Genomic DNA, 17,677 nt, shown 5'->3' with positions numbered 1-17,677 from the left:
GAATAAATGATTATTTAGTCATATTCTATTCTCCAAATCATTATACAAAATGTCAGACCTTTTCACAATTCTCTTGTGTTTTGCATTGCCTTATTCAAGACTTCACTAATACTTTGATCGTTTTGGAATTTGTTGATGGTCCCTAACTGATGCTGGGTCGTAGCATTAGCGCTGCCTGAGAGAGTGTGTCCACGATCAGTGAAACCTAATGGGGACGTGGAAGAGGACGCCACCGCCAATACAGGAGCGGAGCTCTGTCCAATATCCAACTATTTTCACCAGGGTGTTTCGCCGAGGCGCTAGCGCAGCAGGAGACCTGCACGTGTTGATATGAACCAAGGTAGACAGCCGTGTCAGAGAGCCTATGAGGACCACTCCATTTAATAACGTAAACACGGATCCAGGGACTCAGAGTCGACCAATGTCATTATCAAAGGTTCCCTGTATTAAAAACAAGTTTAAAACTACGATCATGAATCAAAGTCCACCACGCTCTTCACAACTGTCACACGGCGGTGTCGGCGGTCAAATGCAGCGGAGCTGGAGAGCACGGTCCACCGTCACAGTCTTGTCATGTTCGTGTATGCAGGTCCAATGCAGCGTGAGCCGCGTGTTTATCGAATTTATCATGAGATGCAGACTTGTCATTGTGGACATTGTGTTTTAGCGGTATATTGTGTGCTAAAAGTTATCGCCCATCCCTAACAAACACACACACATTCACACCTAGGGGCAATTTTAGAGTGTCCAATTAACCTAGGGAGCATGTCTTTGGACTGTGGGAGGAAACCAGAGTACCAGGAGACAACCACGTAAACGAATCCTAATTCATGAATACTTTTTAAAGGTATTTCCCAGCCTCCTCCACGAAAGAGATGCTGGATGAATGGCGCCCCCTGTTATGCGTGTTTGACATGGTGATGCAAAAGGCCATCAGCAACATGGAGTTGTTTTTGCCAACCATCATGCCCCCAGAGGAGCACTGCCAGGGCTTCCAGTAAGTGCTCTATTTTAGAACCGCAGGTTTGTCCAGGAGGCAACCCGCTATCTATGGCATGTCGGAATGGGCGGCACTGCCGACTTAATTATCCACACAACAAAATAGCCATGCTGTAAAGTAAAAGTTATTCAGAGGAAAGGTCTCCTGGAAAGTATTTTGGATAAAATATTATTTAAAAGAATACACACATGGTATGCTACTGTGAAATAACATTATAGAAAAACATGGGCACTGCTCGAAAAATGAAGTGTTAATATAATGTATTCATATTTACATATGTAGTCACTTCCCCTGACTGCCCAAATGTGCACATCGGTCATGTCATAATCAAATGAAATAAAAGTAAAACAAAGTTTTCTTGTTATTGAATGAGCAGTGGTTTATCAGTAGTTTCTACTTTAAACCCTCATTAACATTTGTTTTTATGTTATGGTGTAATATTTCTTTAGCTGTGGCAGCATTCACGTGGGGTGGGCCGGGATTAGATATGGATGAAAGCTTGAATTCAGCCTCAGGTGTTTGTAGTTATATGTGTGATACACTGTTTATCATGTGCTTCTAGGTTGTGGTTTGAAGAATTAATGAATCTGTGGATGTCGGTGCAAAATCAACCGAGCTGGGAGGGGGTGAGATGAAGACGCTCAGACACACACACACACACACACACACACACACCCTTTTTATGTGCTCTACTCTTGGAGCATGTCTGAGTAAATAGGATGTGGGAATTCATGCCTTGGAAATATGCACAAAACTATATCCGCTGTAAGAAATGGAGACGCAGTGACACACATTCAGCAGTACTTTGTTTATCAAAACACATTATTCATTTTGAATGGGTGAATAAACAGCGGTGGACTTAAACACACCTGGCTATGTAGATGCTTATTCAGGCATGCACAAATGCTTTTCACCATTTAAAGATGAATATATGCTTTTGAAATTGTGCTAGCATCAGTTCAGGAACACGTTTATGGCTAAAGAATAGACAGTTATTTTCAATGCTCAACGGGCAGATACCCATTCTCATCAAGTAACGTTTTCTGTTCCTAATCATTTTGATACTTAAAAAGTTGTCCACATATTAATGCATTGTTCCTGCCAAGCAGTAGTGAATTAAGTTACATTGCTTTAGATGACAAAGTGCCTTTCACATTTTATTTCACAATATTTTTCTGAGAGTCAGTTTTGGATGTAGACAGTTGGATGGATGGAGTTCTTTATTTGCGGCTCTTTTGATTTTGACTTCAAGATTGAACTCCTGATGGTGGTCTGCACCTGATAATCTGGTTTAGTCATAAAGACATTGTGGGAGCCCCCAAAATCTACATCTAGAAAATGGAAATAAAATAAGGGTTAATGTTTAGACGCAAATGTTATGTAAATCACTATGCATGAACATAGGTTTTCTGTATCTCTGGTGTTTAGCAGGCTGTAAACAAACATCTCTCTCTTAAAAGACTATTCAGATAAAGTGTTGATATTCAGTTCTGACGATAACAATCTATACGTCTGGGTATTGAGCCTTGGCCTTTAAAACAGTTGTTTGTCTTTTGTGGTTTGGCAGCACCTAGTCAACCTGTTTGCTCGACTCGCCAACGATAACATTGGTTACGTGGACTGGACCCCGTTTATTCCCACAGTGAGTAATTAAGATTGTATTCTGTGAATTCATGTCAGCAATCATGTGAGAAGTAAAACTTTATTCGGTTTGCTTGAGTGCAGATCTTCACCAGAATTCTTCGCAGTCTGAATCTTCCTGTGGGAGTCAATCAGATGGTGTCGCCGCGGTACCTGACCAACTCTTATGACATTGGGCACTTGGTTTTGTGGATCACTGCCATGCTGGTAAGCACAGAACTGGTCTTCATGAAAACCAGTCAATATCTCTGTTTTTATTTTCATCAACCAACAAAACAAACAAACAAATAAAAAAAGCGATCAGGCAGAAAAACAAGGAGGCAGAGGATAGTTTTGACATTTCTTCATTTGGTGTCAGCAAAAGCGCTACTCTCCATCCGTAGCCGTCCTCACCTGGTCTGTCTCTTCATATATCCAGTCGAATGCATTATGTGTTATCCTTGTTTCAATGTTTTAATATGATTGATCATGCAGGACTTCTTCTTTAACTTATCATTTTTCTAAAAGTGTGGTGGCTCTCATTTAAATCGTGGTGGTGTGCCGCCATTGTTTACATGTAGTGTAAACCCTGAGCCCTACTGTAAATATGCCGTAAATGTTCAACTCAAAATCTTATACTACATATAATATAGTCCACCATACTGTTATTATCTACAGTAGATTTTATACTGTGTTAATCGGTGTATCATGAGTGAAATATGTCAAAATACAAAGTCGTCGTTCAGTGTCAGTTTGACAGGAATTCATAGACTGAACTGAAAGTGAATCAATGCCAAGTATAGTGACTTATTTATAAATGTACGGTAACTGGCCAGTGTTCACAGAAATCACACAAATTGGCACAAGTTCAGATAGAAGTAAACCAGCCCTTCGGTATTGGAACACATTTTCTTCTCCTCTCTGTGTTTGTGATTACATATTAATCTAATAGAGATGGGCTGATCAATGTTCTTCTGTCTGCCTGACGTCACAAGGTTACATTTTGCCACACAGGGCCATGATTTCTTTGCATCTTAGTAATGTTTAAATGAATGAAAAGGACCCTGACAGAAAGGTGTCAGAATGCATGCCATTAAAAATAGCGGTCGCATTCATCTCTAAAGCACATCCTTGGTAAAGGCACCAACCTGCATTAATGCAGTCTTCTGACACCAGTTCAGTTTGTCACCTTTTTATACTTTTGTTCTGATGCACGCTTGCTAGCTGTTTGGCGAAGCAGAATGGTGGACATAGCTGCTGTCAAGAACTGTGCTGCACTGTGTGTGATGACATTTATCTTAATGTGTAGCTGTCCTGTGACTGTAAATGTTCCTCATCAATGAGCTCTCCTCACTCAAACACTACTTTTATTACAGCCTGGACACTGCAAAATAGGCTCCACGGTCATAATGTTGCGGCCAGTCACTCTTCACTTTACATTGCACGTGTTTTTTCAGTTGATTATTGATTGCCTTTCTCTGATGTGTTCAGGGTGGGCCAGATAATCCTGCACAGAAGGAGCTGACCTGCCTCTTCAACAGCATTGCCTCCTTCTACCATCCCTCTAATCATGGCCGCTGGCAGGTAGCTCATTTCTTTTAAACAAGCTGCCACTTATTTCCATAATCTGGTAAAAACAAATGTGTGCTCATCCACAGTCGCGACTGATGCGCCTGCTGCAACGCCTCCCTGCCAGTGTCGTGCGGCGTGTACACAGAGAGCGTCACGCCGATGTCAGCTGGATCACGTTGGTTCCTAAATGTCAGAGACTTACCGATGCTGACTTGCAGGAGTTCACGCATAGCCTCACTGGAGCCGTCCTGCTGGCCATGTTCAGGTACTGCACCTCTGTTACTGCGACAATATTAAGAACTTTTATCACTTGACATTCCAAACTCCGCGGTACTAGACGAGATCAACTCTTTTTCATAGCCAAATTTTACTATCACCAGCACACGAGTCATTTCGAATTGTGTCACATCTTGTCAACATATCAATTTACAGCAGGTGTTAAACCAATACAAAACTTAAAGTTGGGCAAACATTTATTTATTTAAGTTTCTGAACTGACCATATTGGCTTTACTGCAAATTAGATTTTAACCTCAAATCACATTTGAGAAGCTCCACTCCTTCAGTGCAGTGGCACTGGATTGTTGTATGTATACCAAGAGCATTTTTTAGCACTGAGTCCTGTTGCGGGCAGTGCTGGAGCCTATCCCAGCAGTCATTGGGTGATAGGCAGGAATACACCCAGGACAGGTCGGCAGTCCATCGCAGGGCACAGACACACCATTCACTCACACATGCACACACTGGGGCGTTTTTTTTTTTTACGATGTCCAATGAACCTAGTGCGCATGTCTTTGGGCTGTGGGAGGAAACCGGAGAACGCGGAGGAAACCCATGCGCGCACCGGGAGAACATACAAACTCCATGCACAAAGGTGGTCCAACCCAGGCATCGAACCCGCAACCTACACACAGGCATTATGAAATTATAATTCAGGCTGATTTACGTAGTTTTTCGTACATATTTTATTGGGGGGATTTAGCTTTAGCTTTGCACCCTCATTAGATTTGGAATGGACTGTTAAAATAAATTTCATAAAGCTTCTTCAAAGGTGGTCGCAAAATATTTAGATTCTATGATTATTGAACGTAGAAACTGCACCACTAAGATATTCGTCATGACTGTTTTTGACAGGTCAGAAATGTCCCCACTTACAATGCTGAAAATATCCAGAATCAGAATCGGCTTTTCCCAACCAACTAGGAAAGTTCTTTGGTACAACATGCAATAATGAACAAAACAAAACAATAAAAATTAATTAACAAACAAAAGAATACAGTGTATTCTTGGATAATTCCTCTAAACACAGGAAGTTCAGAATCATGTTTTTGCCGTACAGAGAAGAAGGATGTGTGTCCTCTGGCATCTAAATCAGTAACGCTTTTCCCATGCTTCCACTTTCTTTGATTTTACAGTAATGGACCACAACCGCTCAATATAGGGTAGCCAGGGTTAGCTTTGATAAACCACATTTAATAATCTCATCTGCAGCCGTTGTATCACCCAGTGGTGAAATCATTTCACCTGATGGTTTTCTCATTCCTCATGCTGGATATGTTTGTGATGTGTATGTATGATTCCCTGCAGTAAAAATGGAAGCACAGATGCAGCTTATGCTCTTCAGAACTTGGCCCTCCTCACTCCAGAACTTGCGATTCCACCTGTACTGGAGAAGTAAGTGCTTATGTAGGTTTTTTCTTTCCTTGAGCCTTGTAAGTCTGCCTTGTGTTTGTTTGTTTTTTCTTCTTATTTGTGTTTGTTAATTGCACTGGAACTATCTGTGTTATTTCTAGACACACAAATTTAATTTAATGCCAGATTGTCGTCATTTTTGACTGCGTTTCTTGGCCTTTAAATGTCCTTTTCAATGTGTTTGTGAGTTTCTAGCACATATATAATTTCCCTTCACCGGGATCTGCAACTGGGCACCATATCCCAAAATAGTCTTTTCACTTTGTCGATTGCAGACAAGAGGTTACTAGAAGTAGGCAGTTGTGAATCGGAGTGTTCGGAGCTCTTTTCACCTTCAGGGAACGCCTCCTGCTACATTTTACTTGCACCTGCAATGTTATAATAACATCAGAACCAACACCCATCACTGGAATTAACTCAGCAAAGTTTACTTACATCTAGACTTTGAATTTTGTTGTGTGTAGTTGCACTCAGTGTATAAACTATACTCAAGCTATATCTCTCGTTTTCCCCCACAACGCCTTGTCTTTAATGTCATTAAATTAGAACCTACGCTGCCATGGAGACGCTCACTGAACCTCACACCCTCACCGCAACCCTCAGCTGCATGATCGGAATGGCACGCAGCCTGGCCTCCCCGAACAATCTCTACCCTGAGGGCCGTGAACACGTGCTTCCACTGCTCATGGGCTCACTGCCGGGAGTGGACCCCAACGACTTCAGCAAGTGCATGGTGAATAATGGATCTCTTTATTAGTGTTGAAGGAACCTGAGCAGCTCTTGCTCATTTATTTCCTTATCGGCCTACAGAAATGGCTTGTATTCCAAAATGTGGTATGAAGAGTGTTTGAATGGAACTGAAATCACCAGTGCTTTTCATCTGCCATGAAACTACAGTCGATAGTTTTGGACTCATTGTCTCAGACACTTTATAATCTAACATGTCATCGAGATCTAGTACGTCATGCAAATGTTCAAGCAAAACATGCTTGAACATGTGGCAGGTTCATTTAACCCTGGTGATGTCAAATCAATTTCAAGAATTGTCTCTCTCCTAGATTACATTCCAGTTCATCACCACCTTCACCACTCTGGTGCCTTTGGTGGATTGTTCATCTGCTCCATCTCAACATGCTGATCTCACTGAGGTACTCTTGACACAATTTTCCTGTTTCCAGCATGGTCAATATTCTTGTCCCGTAAGGTCTTTTATTCATATTATTGATGTACAGTCATCCACAACCTCCCCTGCGGTCATAAACCCGAACGAGAGACTGGAAGGGTGAGATAGTGAATCCAAGCCCCTTTTCCCTTGGGTGTATGGAATCTCCGTCATACCTTCCTTCAGAGGTGGAAGGTATGCTTCTGTGGTCAGGCTGCTGCGCCTGCAGCCTGTACATGGATAAGTTGAGATGATCTACAGTAAAGTTACTTTAAGAGCCCCAGAAAACTTAATTGCAAAAATAGTGTACAAGAAGAATAAATCCATAGAACATGTTTGTATGTTATTTATTTAATGTGCACGATAAAATCAATGCTGAAAAGATCTGCAGTAAACAAATTAAGTCACTCTTTTCCTGGACATGTTGTTCAAAGAACGATTTGACAACCATTTCATATAGAAGTTCTCGGTCATTTCAGCTGTTGAAAGTCAGTTGAAGTGTTCGATTTCTCTTCTTCAGATGGAAAAAGGACTGTGTTTCGCATCTGCAGAGTTTGAAGACTTTGTTCTCCAGTTCCTGGACAGGTAAACCCAAATTACTGAGTCAAACCTTCACTTAATAAACCCATGCTGTCAGCTTCCCACTGTGAGAGAGTCTCGGTTTGAGGAGCTTCGTTGGTGACAAGTGTGTTTGCTGCTGGCTGGTGCAGGTGTTTCGCTCTGATAGACAGCAGCACATTGGAACAGACCAGGGATGAGATGGAGACTGATACCCAAACGCACCTAGAGAGCCTGGTAGAGCTGGGCCTGTCTTCCACCGTGAGCACTATCCTGACTCAGTGTTCCAAAGAAATATACATGGTGACAAAACACACACACTCCTGGTGTTATTGAGCAAAGTCAATCCGTCTTCAAGTAACATATTCAAATGCTTGTCTTCAGGTGGCTTTACAGAAAGTGTACAATTTTGCAACTTCAAACATCTTTGAGACATGTGTGTCGGGAAGAATGGTGGCTGACATGTGCAGAGCAACTGCAAAGGTATAGTCATATGTATTGATGTTCAAACCTTTTCAAATATGTGCCTCCTGTTGAGACGTTTAATGAATCTTCACATCACTTTTTCATTTTTTCAGTTGTGTATGCATGACGTTGCTGGATATAAAATTGCAATTCACTTGGCTTTACAGAAACTCGATGCCAATATGCAGAATCTCTGTTTGTGACTGGCAAACATGCAGTCGCTCTTCTGGAAAGTTAGCTGATCTGTTAAGTGTCAAGGCAAAACTATCATTACAAATGAGTCAACCAACAAAGGAACCATTGTAATGCTGTGCTCTTTTTATTTTTCTGTAATTCATCTTCCTTAAAGGACTGGGACGATCAAGTAATAGCAGTGCATCTTGGTAAAATGAAAATGTTTTTGACCTAAAAACTTCAAGTCTACTCTGGAGCTGAGCTTACTTCAAAGACCAACAAGCAGAGCCACTGTGCATAAAAACCACCTAACGAATAGTTGAAAAAACAGTTTTGTTTCCACATGTTCTGTCCCAAGTAAGATCATTGATTCTTTTCAATAATTACCAATGGTGTAACACAAAGGAAAGACACGTAATAAGATGACTAAATGATAAATATTGACAGAGACTAGGCCACTCCCATTGTTTCTGTTGGTGACCCATGGACAACACCATTGTTCATAGAACCGATTAAAATAGTGCCAAATATTCAATACTTGCAGCTGATCAATGGTCAAAACATGATTTAAAGCATATTTAAAGTTTACATTTTAGCGATATTGATCATTTGATTTGCCTACATATGAATGTACCTCGCCACACATGGTCAGGGTCATTAATCCAGTATTACTATTGTATTATTATAACTATTACTAACCTGTATTATTATTGTGAAGCCAAAAGTTGTCTTACTGATTTGGGAGGCAGATTCTTGAAATGCTGAGGCCTTAAACATTGCAGTCTCCTCCTTTTCTTGTGTTTACAAGTTTGTTTAGTCTCAGCGTGCCTGAGATGCTGTAGTCCCTCTTCTCCAGTTATTTGTGTAGTAATTCTTAACCTTGCCAGACTAAATCATAACCAGAAAATAGTTTATTCGTCATTGCAGTTGTCAGAATATTTATGGGATATTTGCAAGACTAATCATGCTGTGCTTCTCTGCTTGACTCTTGTGATTATTTTCCTTCCTTCTTTATGTTTTTTTTTCACTTATTTATTTCAGCTCTTGCATGTAAATGTATGCATCTCTTAGTGTGTGTGCGTGTGTCTGTGAGCGTGTTGATTTGTGTTGCAGTGTCATCCTGCTGAATCTCTGCGTCTGTTCATCCCCCACTGCTGCAGCGTCATTTTCCACATTACTGACAGTCAGTACTTTGTTACCTATGTCTGTAGTGTAGACATGTGAATGTGTCTGGAGACAAAAAAATTCTGTAAACTGCCCCATCAAGTTGGTTGCTGTTAATGTCATCAGTGTTGAGCTGATTGGCCAGCAGCTCTATGTGGAGATTTTTATGTTTGTTTGGAGCGGAAATAACTTACTCTGCTGGCATGCTGCAGAAAACTGACTTCAAAATGAATCAAGTGGCCCATCCTGTCATGTAAGCAATTGAGCAAATAACTCAGCTCCGTAATATGTGCTTGCAGACGAGGAGTTGCAAAGTGAAGAAGAGCTGGATAAGGAGCTGTTGTGGAATCTCCAGCTGCTCTCAGAGGTGAGACAAGGATCCGTCATGTCATGAAAACCTTGACACCAGTAAAAAAAAAAAAGAAAAGAAAAATCTCTAAGTGGTCTACGCTACTTTGAGACTTGTTTATTCTCGCACCGATGGCAGATTCTGTCAGAAGAGCTTCCTCATCTTCCTTGACAGTTGAGTTGTCACTACTGAGATAAAGATACTTTTCTCAGAAGTTAGGACGTGTTGCTGTGCTACTACTGCGTTACTTGACACTCCTCAATAATGATTTCTGTTACGAAGGATGATTTCTTTTTAGGTCAAGGTCTCTCAAGTTATTTACCATTTAAAAAGCACATTTACTGTACAGTCTATGCCAAGATTACGTTTCTAGTTTCACCCTATGTGTACTGTAATTTTCCTCCTGTTGTCTCTCTAAACATTTGAAGGGTAAAGGTTAATGTATGATAGTCATCTGTGAGAAGCTGGTGCTTCACTTGCAGGGGCCAAGTATGTGCTGTATACGTCAAGTTTGCATTGTGCTGCCAACAGTTAAGAAATAGTCCACTACTATTCAAAATTTTCAGCACTCATTGCAGAACACAGGAGAAGCAGGACTGGTTTGTGGTTTTGTGATGTCACATTCACATACAGTAGCTCATCTTTTAGTTCACACAATAGTTTCATGTTCACGAAAATAGCTTCTACTACGTCTTATGTACGTCATCAGCAGGTAGCAGTAGTGGTTCCCATACACTGACATTGTGTCTTGCCCTTATCTATTTCACCCCATACATAGCGTGTTGTGTTGTGTTCACACGTGTGGCACGAGTTGACAGAGGTGCATGACGAAACCAAGATTGGTGTTTGGTGGCTTAAATTCTACTAATACACTGCAGTTTTGTGGGAGGGATCAGGATACTCCTCGTCTTAGACTCTGGCATGGTGGTGACTGAACTGAAAAGCTTTAACAGGAAACAGGATATATTGATGAGTTCATTGCCTTTGAAGCTAAGATTTCTTCACACGCTATGGTTTGGAATATTTGGAGTCACAATTGTGTAAAATTGTGAGTGAAATATAATAGTAGGTGTGGAACTGGATAAAAAATGATCTAGTTCAATTAGGTTTTATAATTTTAATTATTCACAATTAACTGCATTGTAATATTTCAACAAATTATTAATGTCAAGTTGCGTCAGTACACTTCTACCATCAGGGCGGAAGTATTCCAGAGATGAGTGAACTCTTTGCTGCACCAGATGCGCAGAACAACTGCTTTTATGTGCTTCCCTCCTGAAGTTTTTTTATAACTCAAATTTTCTGTCCATTAGTGCAATCTTATTTAGTGTCCATCATCACAAATGTTTTGGCTGTGACATCATATTGTATACAGTGGTCCACTGAATTATGTTCCCTTTGAAAGGAAGTTCATGCATGAGTAATGTACAGTTGCTTATTATTATTATTATTATTATTATTATTGTCACAGATAATGAAATTACATTTATATACGTTTTTATAACATGCAAACATGGACATAATCTGGTTTTCAATAAGACTACATAAAATTAATGTTTTACACATAAAAACGAGAATTTCTTTCTCATAAATTTCATTACCTTCTTGAATTGATTTTAGTCAGCACAAAATGGTTTATTCTTCTTTCTTACAAAAACTTCCTGTTGAATTTTGGGACAAATTTGTATGGCCTCCCTTTTCTGCTGCGTTGTCATGTCTTGAAAAAGCAATGATACAACAATATTTCTTGCAGTGTGCTTGCTACACTGTCATAAATATCAAAGCTCCTCGTCATTAACCAGAACACATTGATACCCTTTCTGTTTTGTTTTACTACTCCTGGGAGCCAGACGCGGATGGGAATGAGCCAGATGCTGTGATTTACTGGGGAACCTCAATATTTAATAAGCAACCCTCTGCTGAATTGCCAGTGTGCGTGCGTGCACACATGTGTGTCTATCTGTTGTTTTTTAGGTTACCCGTGTGGATGGTGAACAGCTGTTGAAATACCAAGGGGACCTGGAGCGTGTCCTGTGTGTGTGCGTGCGTCTGCGGTGCAAGCGCGCATACACACTGGCCTGTTGTCTGCTGGAACACGCTCTCCGCTCACTATCCCTCATCTATCCCACTGAGTACCGCAGTACCTCTGGAGGGTTTGATCAGGACCTCCCCATACGGGTAAACAAAAACGCTGAGAGTGACTGAAGCACTAGCCAGCCTCTCCAAAAGCCTCACATTTCCCACAACAATGTCATTATTTCCTCACCTGTGATCCAGACTGATTATCTGGTTGCTAATATACATTTGTGTGAATCAAATTAAAAGAGCATGAAATACGAAGTGCTTATCGAGACCCAGCCATCTGTTTCCAAGGAGCTTTAGAAACGGATGACATTTAAAAGGCCAAACTGTTGAAGCAAGCACTTTATATTTTTATATCTCTTCATGACACATGGGTGTGGGGATATTGAAAATGTGAGTCGACAACAAAAATGACTGGTCTCTCAGCTACAAAAACACTCTTCAATGAACAGAAAATTAGAAACTTCTTCACTAACAACTAAAATGTCATCTTCCAAATGATGGAACAACTTTACAGATTCATGATACAGTATTTATAGTGTTAGAGAGAGGCAAGAAGGATGAGCATGTTTCAAAAAGCAGATGTTTTGGTCCTTATGGACTGTAGGTGATTGTGAATTCATTTAGCTCTGATTTGTTGGCCCTCTTTTAGAATGAATTTAAATGTTTGTCATAAGGGAGAATAACAGACTGATAGTGACAATTGACAATGTATACAGTATGTTTAATGTCTCATGTTTATTGTAGCGCCTCTGCTTTATATGACTTTTTGAGGTTCACAGTTAACTGGGTTCATTTTTTCCCCGTCTCTGCAATCTGTCATAGAAGTTCATGTCCTTCTCGTTCAGGACTGGGGCAGAGCTGGCGACGTGGCAGCGTTGGGTGTGTGCTGGCACGTGCCGAGTACAGGCGAGGAGAACTTTGTTTTCCAGCTGTTGTCCCTCCTCCTGCTCCCGGAGCTGGAGAGAATCAAACTCCACATCTCTGGAAATCAGCCAATGAGCAGGTGCAATATCAGACGACAGACGTTCCAGGTCAAATCTCATCTTAAAGTGCAATGCTCAATGTACATGTCAGGGAGGAGCTGTTGCAGAGTCTGGCAATAGTGCACCATAGCTTGCTGGGAGCTGGAAGTATGCTGCCCCCTCTGGATGGCCCTCAAGTATCAGACCTGTGAGCGTTGCAGATTCACATAAATGAATAACCAAGACTTATTTGTTTGCACGCCTATTGATTCATGCATTTTGTCTGCACACAGTGTCCCCTCCATGGTGCAGCTGAGCGAGATGAAGCTTTACATCGGCGTTGAGTATGGTAAGAACAGAATACACCAAATTAAAAGTTGTAGAGGGGATGAAGCCACTCATCCTCTATTCTGTGTCCACACCTGGATGGCTGCTTGTCTCCTCCCCTGCAGATGATTCACGGGAGAACTACAGAGAAGCCATCTGCCAAACTATGCGGATGCTGCTACGTGAGTGAAGATTTTAACTCTGTTGAACTCACACCGGCTTGTTAGTACACTCACTGCCTAGTTAAGGTGTGGAGAAGTTGAAACAAGACATGATCCTTGTTTTCTGGACGATTGGAACAGACTGAGAAGCCATGTCGACATCTGTGTCTTTGTTGGGCTTCGTAGATTTTCTGGACAAAAATAACACTGAGTGGAACATGCACACTCTTTTTTTCGGTCCACTGGCTGTGTTTATTATTTGTTGTGTCTTCACAACTTTTTCTTCCCAAGCAGATCACATCCTGGAGCACTCGGAGGATGACACCAAGTCATTGTTTGTCATCATTAAGGTACCCCGCTCTTGTCTCAGGGTTTTTTACATGCTGCTATTCTCACCTTCAGTGAGCCAAAAAATGATCTCATCTGTCCTCTCTATCGTCACAGGTCATCAGCGACCTCATGTTCTTCCGAGGCACTCACAAGAAGGAGTTCGACTCACGCTGGAAGAGTTTCACTCTTGTCAAGAAGTCCATGGAAAACCGAGTGAGTGTGGAAAGAGGACAGGATGGGGAAAAAAATAAAAGAATCACCTAAGATACTGATTCTGGTGGTTTCCTCTCGCAGCTTCATGGGAAGAAGCAACACATTCGAGCCCTGCTCATTGACCGGGTTCTACTGCAGCATGAGGTCAGCATGACAGTTCAGAACAAATTACAGACATTTCCGGACTATAGAGTGCGCCTGGATATAAGCTGCTCCCGCTAAATTTAGCAAGAAAATAGATTTGGTACATTCATAAGCTGCTCTGGTCACAGAGAGGTCAGTGAATTCCCAACTAAAAATGTACAAGGATATGTAACATTGCTGAACCAGTTCTTATCATAAGGTCCAGTATCATGGCTGATTAATGATGGCGGCGAAAAGCACATCATCCTGGCATCAGACCAATGAAATTAGAGGCGTATTATTTCCATAGCGCTCAGTCCACTGTTTTAGCTCGTGTGTATTTCTACCACGTCCCGGATGTGCACAACCTGCACAACTGTTCCAGATGTGCCGATGGGAACACGGGGGAAGGGGCAGGGGATGCACACAGGCTTAAACAGGGCATTGAACACTGACATGTAAATAACTCGCCTCTAATTTCATTGGTCTGATGTCAGGCTGAATAGCATGAGGCTTACTTACTTGCCCATATTAATCCATACATAAGTTCCATTGGTTTTCAAGCCGCTGAGTGTAAGGAAAAAGTAGTCAAAATTAGTTTATTGATTTATACCTTGAAGATTTATATAAGTTTTCCAATGCTCATGCTAACACCGTTCTGTGTAATCATCTTGGTAGTCAGTTACTATTTTCAGGAATTTGTTGATATTTACTGTATGTTTTGTCCCCTCACACAGATGGAGCTGAGAGAGATAATGTTGTTTTATAGTTACTCCCAACTGCCCAAGTACTTCTTAACTGCTTTAAGAAGTGTTTTCCACAGTGATGACAAAAGTGATCCAGGCAGTTAGACCAGTTTTGAAAGGGAAAGTTCAGACGAGGGAAGAGTAGCAAGTGGCTGCAACTCTCTGGCATTAGTTCAACTCGAATACGCAGAAGGTCCCTGACAAATGTTTCTTTCAGAGTTAATTTACGGCAACATCTGTTTCTCTGATTTTCAGTCTTTTCCTGACAGTGTCATGTCTTAAATAACTTGTTTGTCCAGCAGATATGGTTTTGTCATTTGCTTTTTTGGTAAATGCAGATGAGGAAGCTTGTGGTCGAGGGCAGCGAATATAAAGTGGTGCATCAGGAGCTGCTGTGCGATCTGTTGCTACTGTCAACCAGCACATACAGTCAGGTAAAACAGTTGTTAATTACTCAGCATTTGCCCCTGGGCTTCAAAATGTGGTTTCCGTCTGTGCTGGTGTAGGTCCGCAGCAGGGCTCAGAATGTGCTGATGACTGCTCTGGGAACATACAGCTTTGCCTACAGAGACCTGGTTCCCAAAATCCTTCAGCTGCTGTCGCCACAGCACGCCACTGTTACGCATCAGCAGTTCAAGGTATTATTTTGCTTCTTTTGTCAACTTCGTATCATCCATGGAAGTTGGGTTTAACAAAATGTGCTCATCAATGCCGCAATGTGTGTGGTTGCATTTGTGGAGTCCACTGATGCTATTAATGAGTCTCAAACCAGCCTGTCAATCATCCCGGGCAAATAAAGTCCTCTTGTAGTTTTCCTCACTCATCAGACTCATTGAACCACTTGCTGTTTTCTGAGCTGAATAGAGTGACACCACCAAGGACGCTGTGTTAATAGCTGTTTTCATCACTGATCTTTAGCTTAGAGTTTTGCCTTCTGACTCAGCTCTTTTTTTGTTATTTTTTAAAAATCATCTTCAATTAAGGGAAACTCAAAGCTCCATAGTGATTTGCCTCATTGCACTTTTAGAATAAGTATATCCATTGCCTCTTGCTTCCTGGAGTGAGTATAATAATAGAATTTTCGACACTTGACTAAGTGAATAGTGTGAAAGAGAAAGCTTCTAATTCGAAGGTGCAACCTACTTGTAGTTCACCGTCTGTCAATTTCACACATGGGCTGAGAATATAGAGTATTATTAGTTTCTGAGAACAGTGCAGCTAAGTGCATATTTTATGTTTGTTAATGTGTTGCGCTGTGGCTACATTGGATTCCATAACTATAAACTAGTGCTGTCAGGGGGGATTAAATAATGTGATTAATTAATTATCATCAGTCATTAATTCAATTAATCTCTTATTTAACCTCTCAAAAATGCAGAGAAGACCCTCCTACTTGTGGCATTTTCAGGTAAAGTTGTTATATATATATTATTGTGGCTGCCACAGTGACGACACTCTGCCTCAGCTGTTGTCGCGGACACATCACCATATTGCACCCTCGAATGAGTGACTGTCAATGTCAATATCCACTGTCGTAAAGCCTCAACGTGAGGACAAACAACTCGTCCCCCCACGGAACGCATTCTGCACCGATAGATTTACACATTAAAAAAAAAAAAACATGCTAATTGTGTCTGCAATTAAATGATCACCATTAACAGGAAAAGTTGACAACCCTTAATCGAAATGTGTCATATTTAGTCCTGACATATTTTCCTGTGCATTCCGACTCTCACTTTACGCCTCCAACACATCACGCCGCTGATTTTGCTCTCCCGTAATTGTGTAAACTGCTCAAGCGTGACTTCTGTGATTTAGTGCTGAGCGGTAGCTGCTTTGACTTATATATGATGGGACTGTGTAGTGACTGATCGATTCTGAAGCTCGTGAGGAAGATGAAAGATAATCCAGCCGCTGTCCCCGACAGGCCCTTTACCTGTGATAGACGATGTTAAAATCACACACTGCCAATTTGTGTCGCGCAGGGCGCCCTGTATTGCCTGCTGGGCATCAACAGTGGCTTCTGCGTGTCCAGTGCTCGAGACTGGGACTGCGTCGGAGCGGTTTGGCCGGCTCTTGTCCGCTGTGGACTGTCTCCATCTATGACACTGGAGAAGCACTCTGTTGGTCAACTCCTTGACGACATTATTGACCGGGTCCATCGCCAGTATGACACCATTGGGATCTTCTTTACTGTAAGCTTTTATTGCTATTCGCATGCACGCTTGAATCCAAGTCATTTCAGATATTTCTCCGTAGATTTCAGAAAGTTGTGTGGCAATAGCCAACCAGATAATGCAATCTGAAAATCCCACACCTTGTTTGGAGTTGCCCTCAAAAGAGGAGCTGAAGGAGGGGCTTCAACGACAACGAATCAAAAATGTTGTTTCTGCAAGGTAAGAATGTCTTCACTTTCTTCATTTTTATGTGGTTATTTTGTTTATATGTTTTGAGGCAGAGCCACGTCATAAGTTCAGTGTGACACAAAGTGAATTGGTTAAACTAAGTTTAGTTCACCGTTCTTGTTACTTGATTCTTTTTTTTTTGTTTTCAAAACGAAAGCAATATACTAGTCCACATACATGAAAAAAGAACAAAGTAAAGAAAGAAAGAGGCAGGTATTGTATGGAATTTGATCATTACATTTTGTTTTTCCCAGATCATTGAGGTTCGGTATTTTACACTGATGCCACAGAGCTTGACACCCAAACATGAAGCTCCGATTGTGACTAGCAATGGTGTCATTAAAGCAAGACGCTGCAAATGTTAAAACATGTTAGCCGCCTGATGTACTGCCTCTGCTCGGAGAGATGCCAAAATATAAGTGTATGTGAATGGTTGAATCTTCAGTTACATAATGTCAAGTTGGTTTCACAGACATTTGTTTACAACCAATGTAGAACAAAAAAAGTAACATTCTCAGTGAAGTAACGTATATGTAATGAGGTTATTAAATTTTGCCGGAGACGTAACTG

The 17,677-nt window shown here is 41.3% G+C and overlaps 1 protein-coding gene across 1 annotated transcript in view; it reads left to right on the top strand.

Annotated features, from left to right (window-relative positions):
* psme4b (proteasome activator subunit 4b) overlaps positions 1-17,677 on the top strand; it is a 37,754-nt gene that overhangs the window by 6,227 nt on the left and 13,850 nt on the right. Inside the window, exons 5-30 of the mRNA XM_053862458.1 lie at positions 848-997; positions 1,563-1,626; positions 2,568-2,642; positions 2,726-2,848; positions 4,112-4,204; positions 4,279-4,457; positions 5,779-5,865; positions 6,430-6,616; positions 6,942-7,031; positions 7,566-7,630; positions 7,756-7,906; positions 7,988-8,086; positions 9,356-9,425; positions 9,706-9,773; positions 11,730-11,933; positions 12,686-12,843; positions 12,915-13,010; positions 13,096-13,151; positions 13,255-13,311; positions 13,585-13,640; positions 13,735-13,833; positions 13,915-13,977; positions 15,041-15,136; positions 15,209-15,340; positions 16,688-16,897; positions 16,962-17,098. Coding sequence (XP_053718433.1) covers positions 848-997; positions 1,563-1,626; positions 2,568-2,642; positions 2,726-2,848; positions 4,112-4,204; positions 4,279-4,457; positions 5,779-5,865; positions 6,430-6,616; positions 6,942-7,031; positions 7,566-7,630; positions 7,756-7,906; positions 7,988-8,086; positions 9,356-9,425; positions 9,706-9,773; positions 11,730-11,933; positions 12,686-12,843; positions 12,915-13,010; positions 13,096-13,151; positions 13,255-13,311; positions 13,585-13,640; positions 13,735-13,833; positions 13,915-13,977; positions 15,041-15,136; positions 15,209-15,340; positions 16,688-16,897; positions 16,962-17,098 — 2,865 coding nt within the window. The remainder of the gene's footprint in view (positions 1-847; positions 998-1,562; positions 1,627-2,567; positions 2,643-2,725; positions 2,849-4,111; positions 4,205-4,278; positions 4,458-5,778; positions 5,866-6,429; positions 6,617-6,941; positions 7,032-7,565; positions 7,631-7,755; positions 7,907-7,987; positions 8,087-9,355; positions 9,426-9,705; positions 9,774-11,729; positions 11,934-12,685; positions 12,844-12,914; positions 13,011-13,095; positions 13,152-13,254; positions 13,312-13,584; positions 13,641-13,734; positions 13,834-13,914; positions 13,978-15,040; positions 15,137-15,208; positions 15,341-16,687; positions 16,898-16,961; positions 17,099-17,677) is intronic.

Source organism: Synchiropus splendidus, chromosome 1 (assembly GCF_027744825.2).
Source record: "Synchiropus splendidus isolate RoL2022-P1 chromosome 1, RoL_Sspl_1.0, whole genome shotgun sequence".
Classification (NCBI taxonomy): Eukaryota; Metazoa; Chordata; class Actinopteri; order Syngnathiformes; family Callionymidae; genus Synchiropus; species Synchiropus splendidus.
This window is presented reverse-complemented; position numbering and strand designations above follow the sequence as displayed.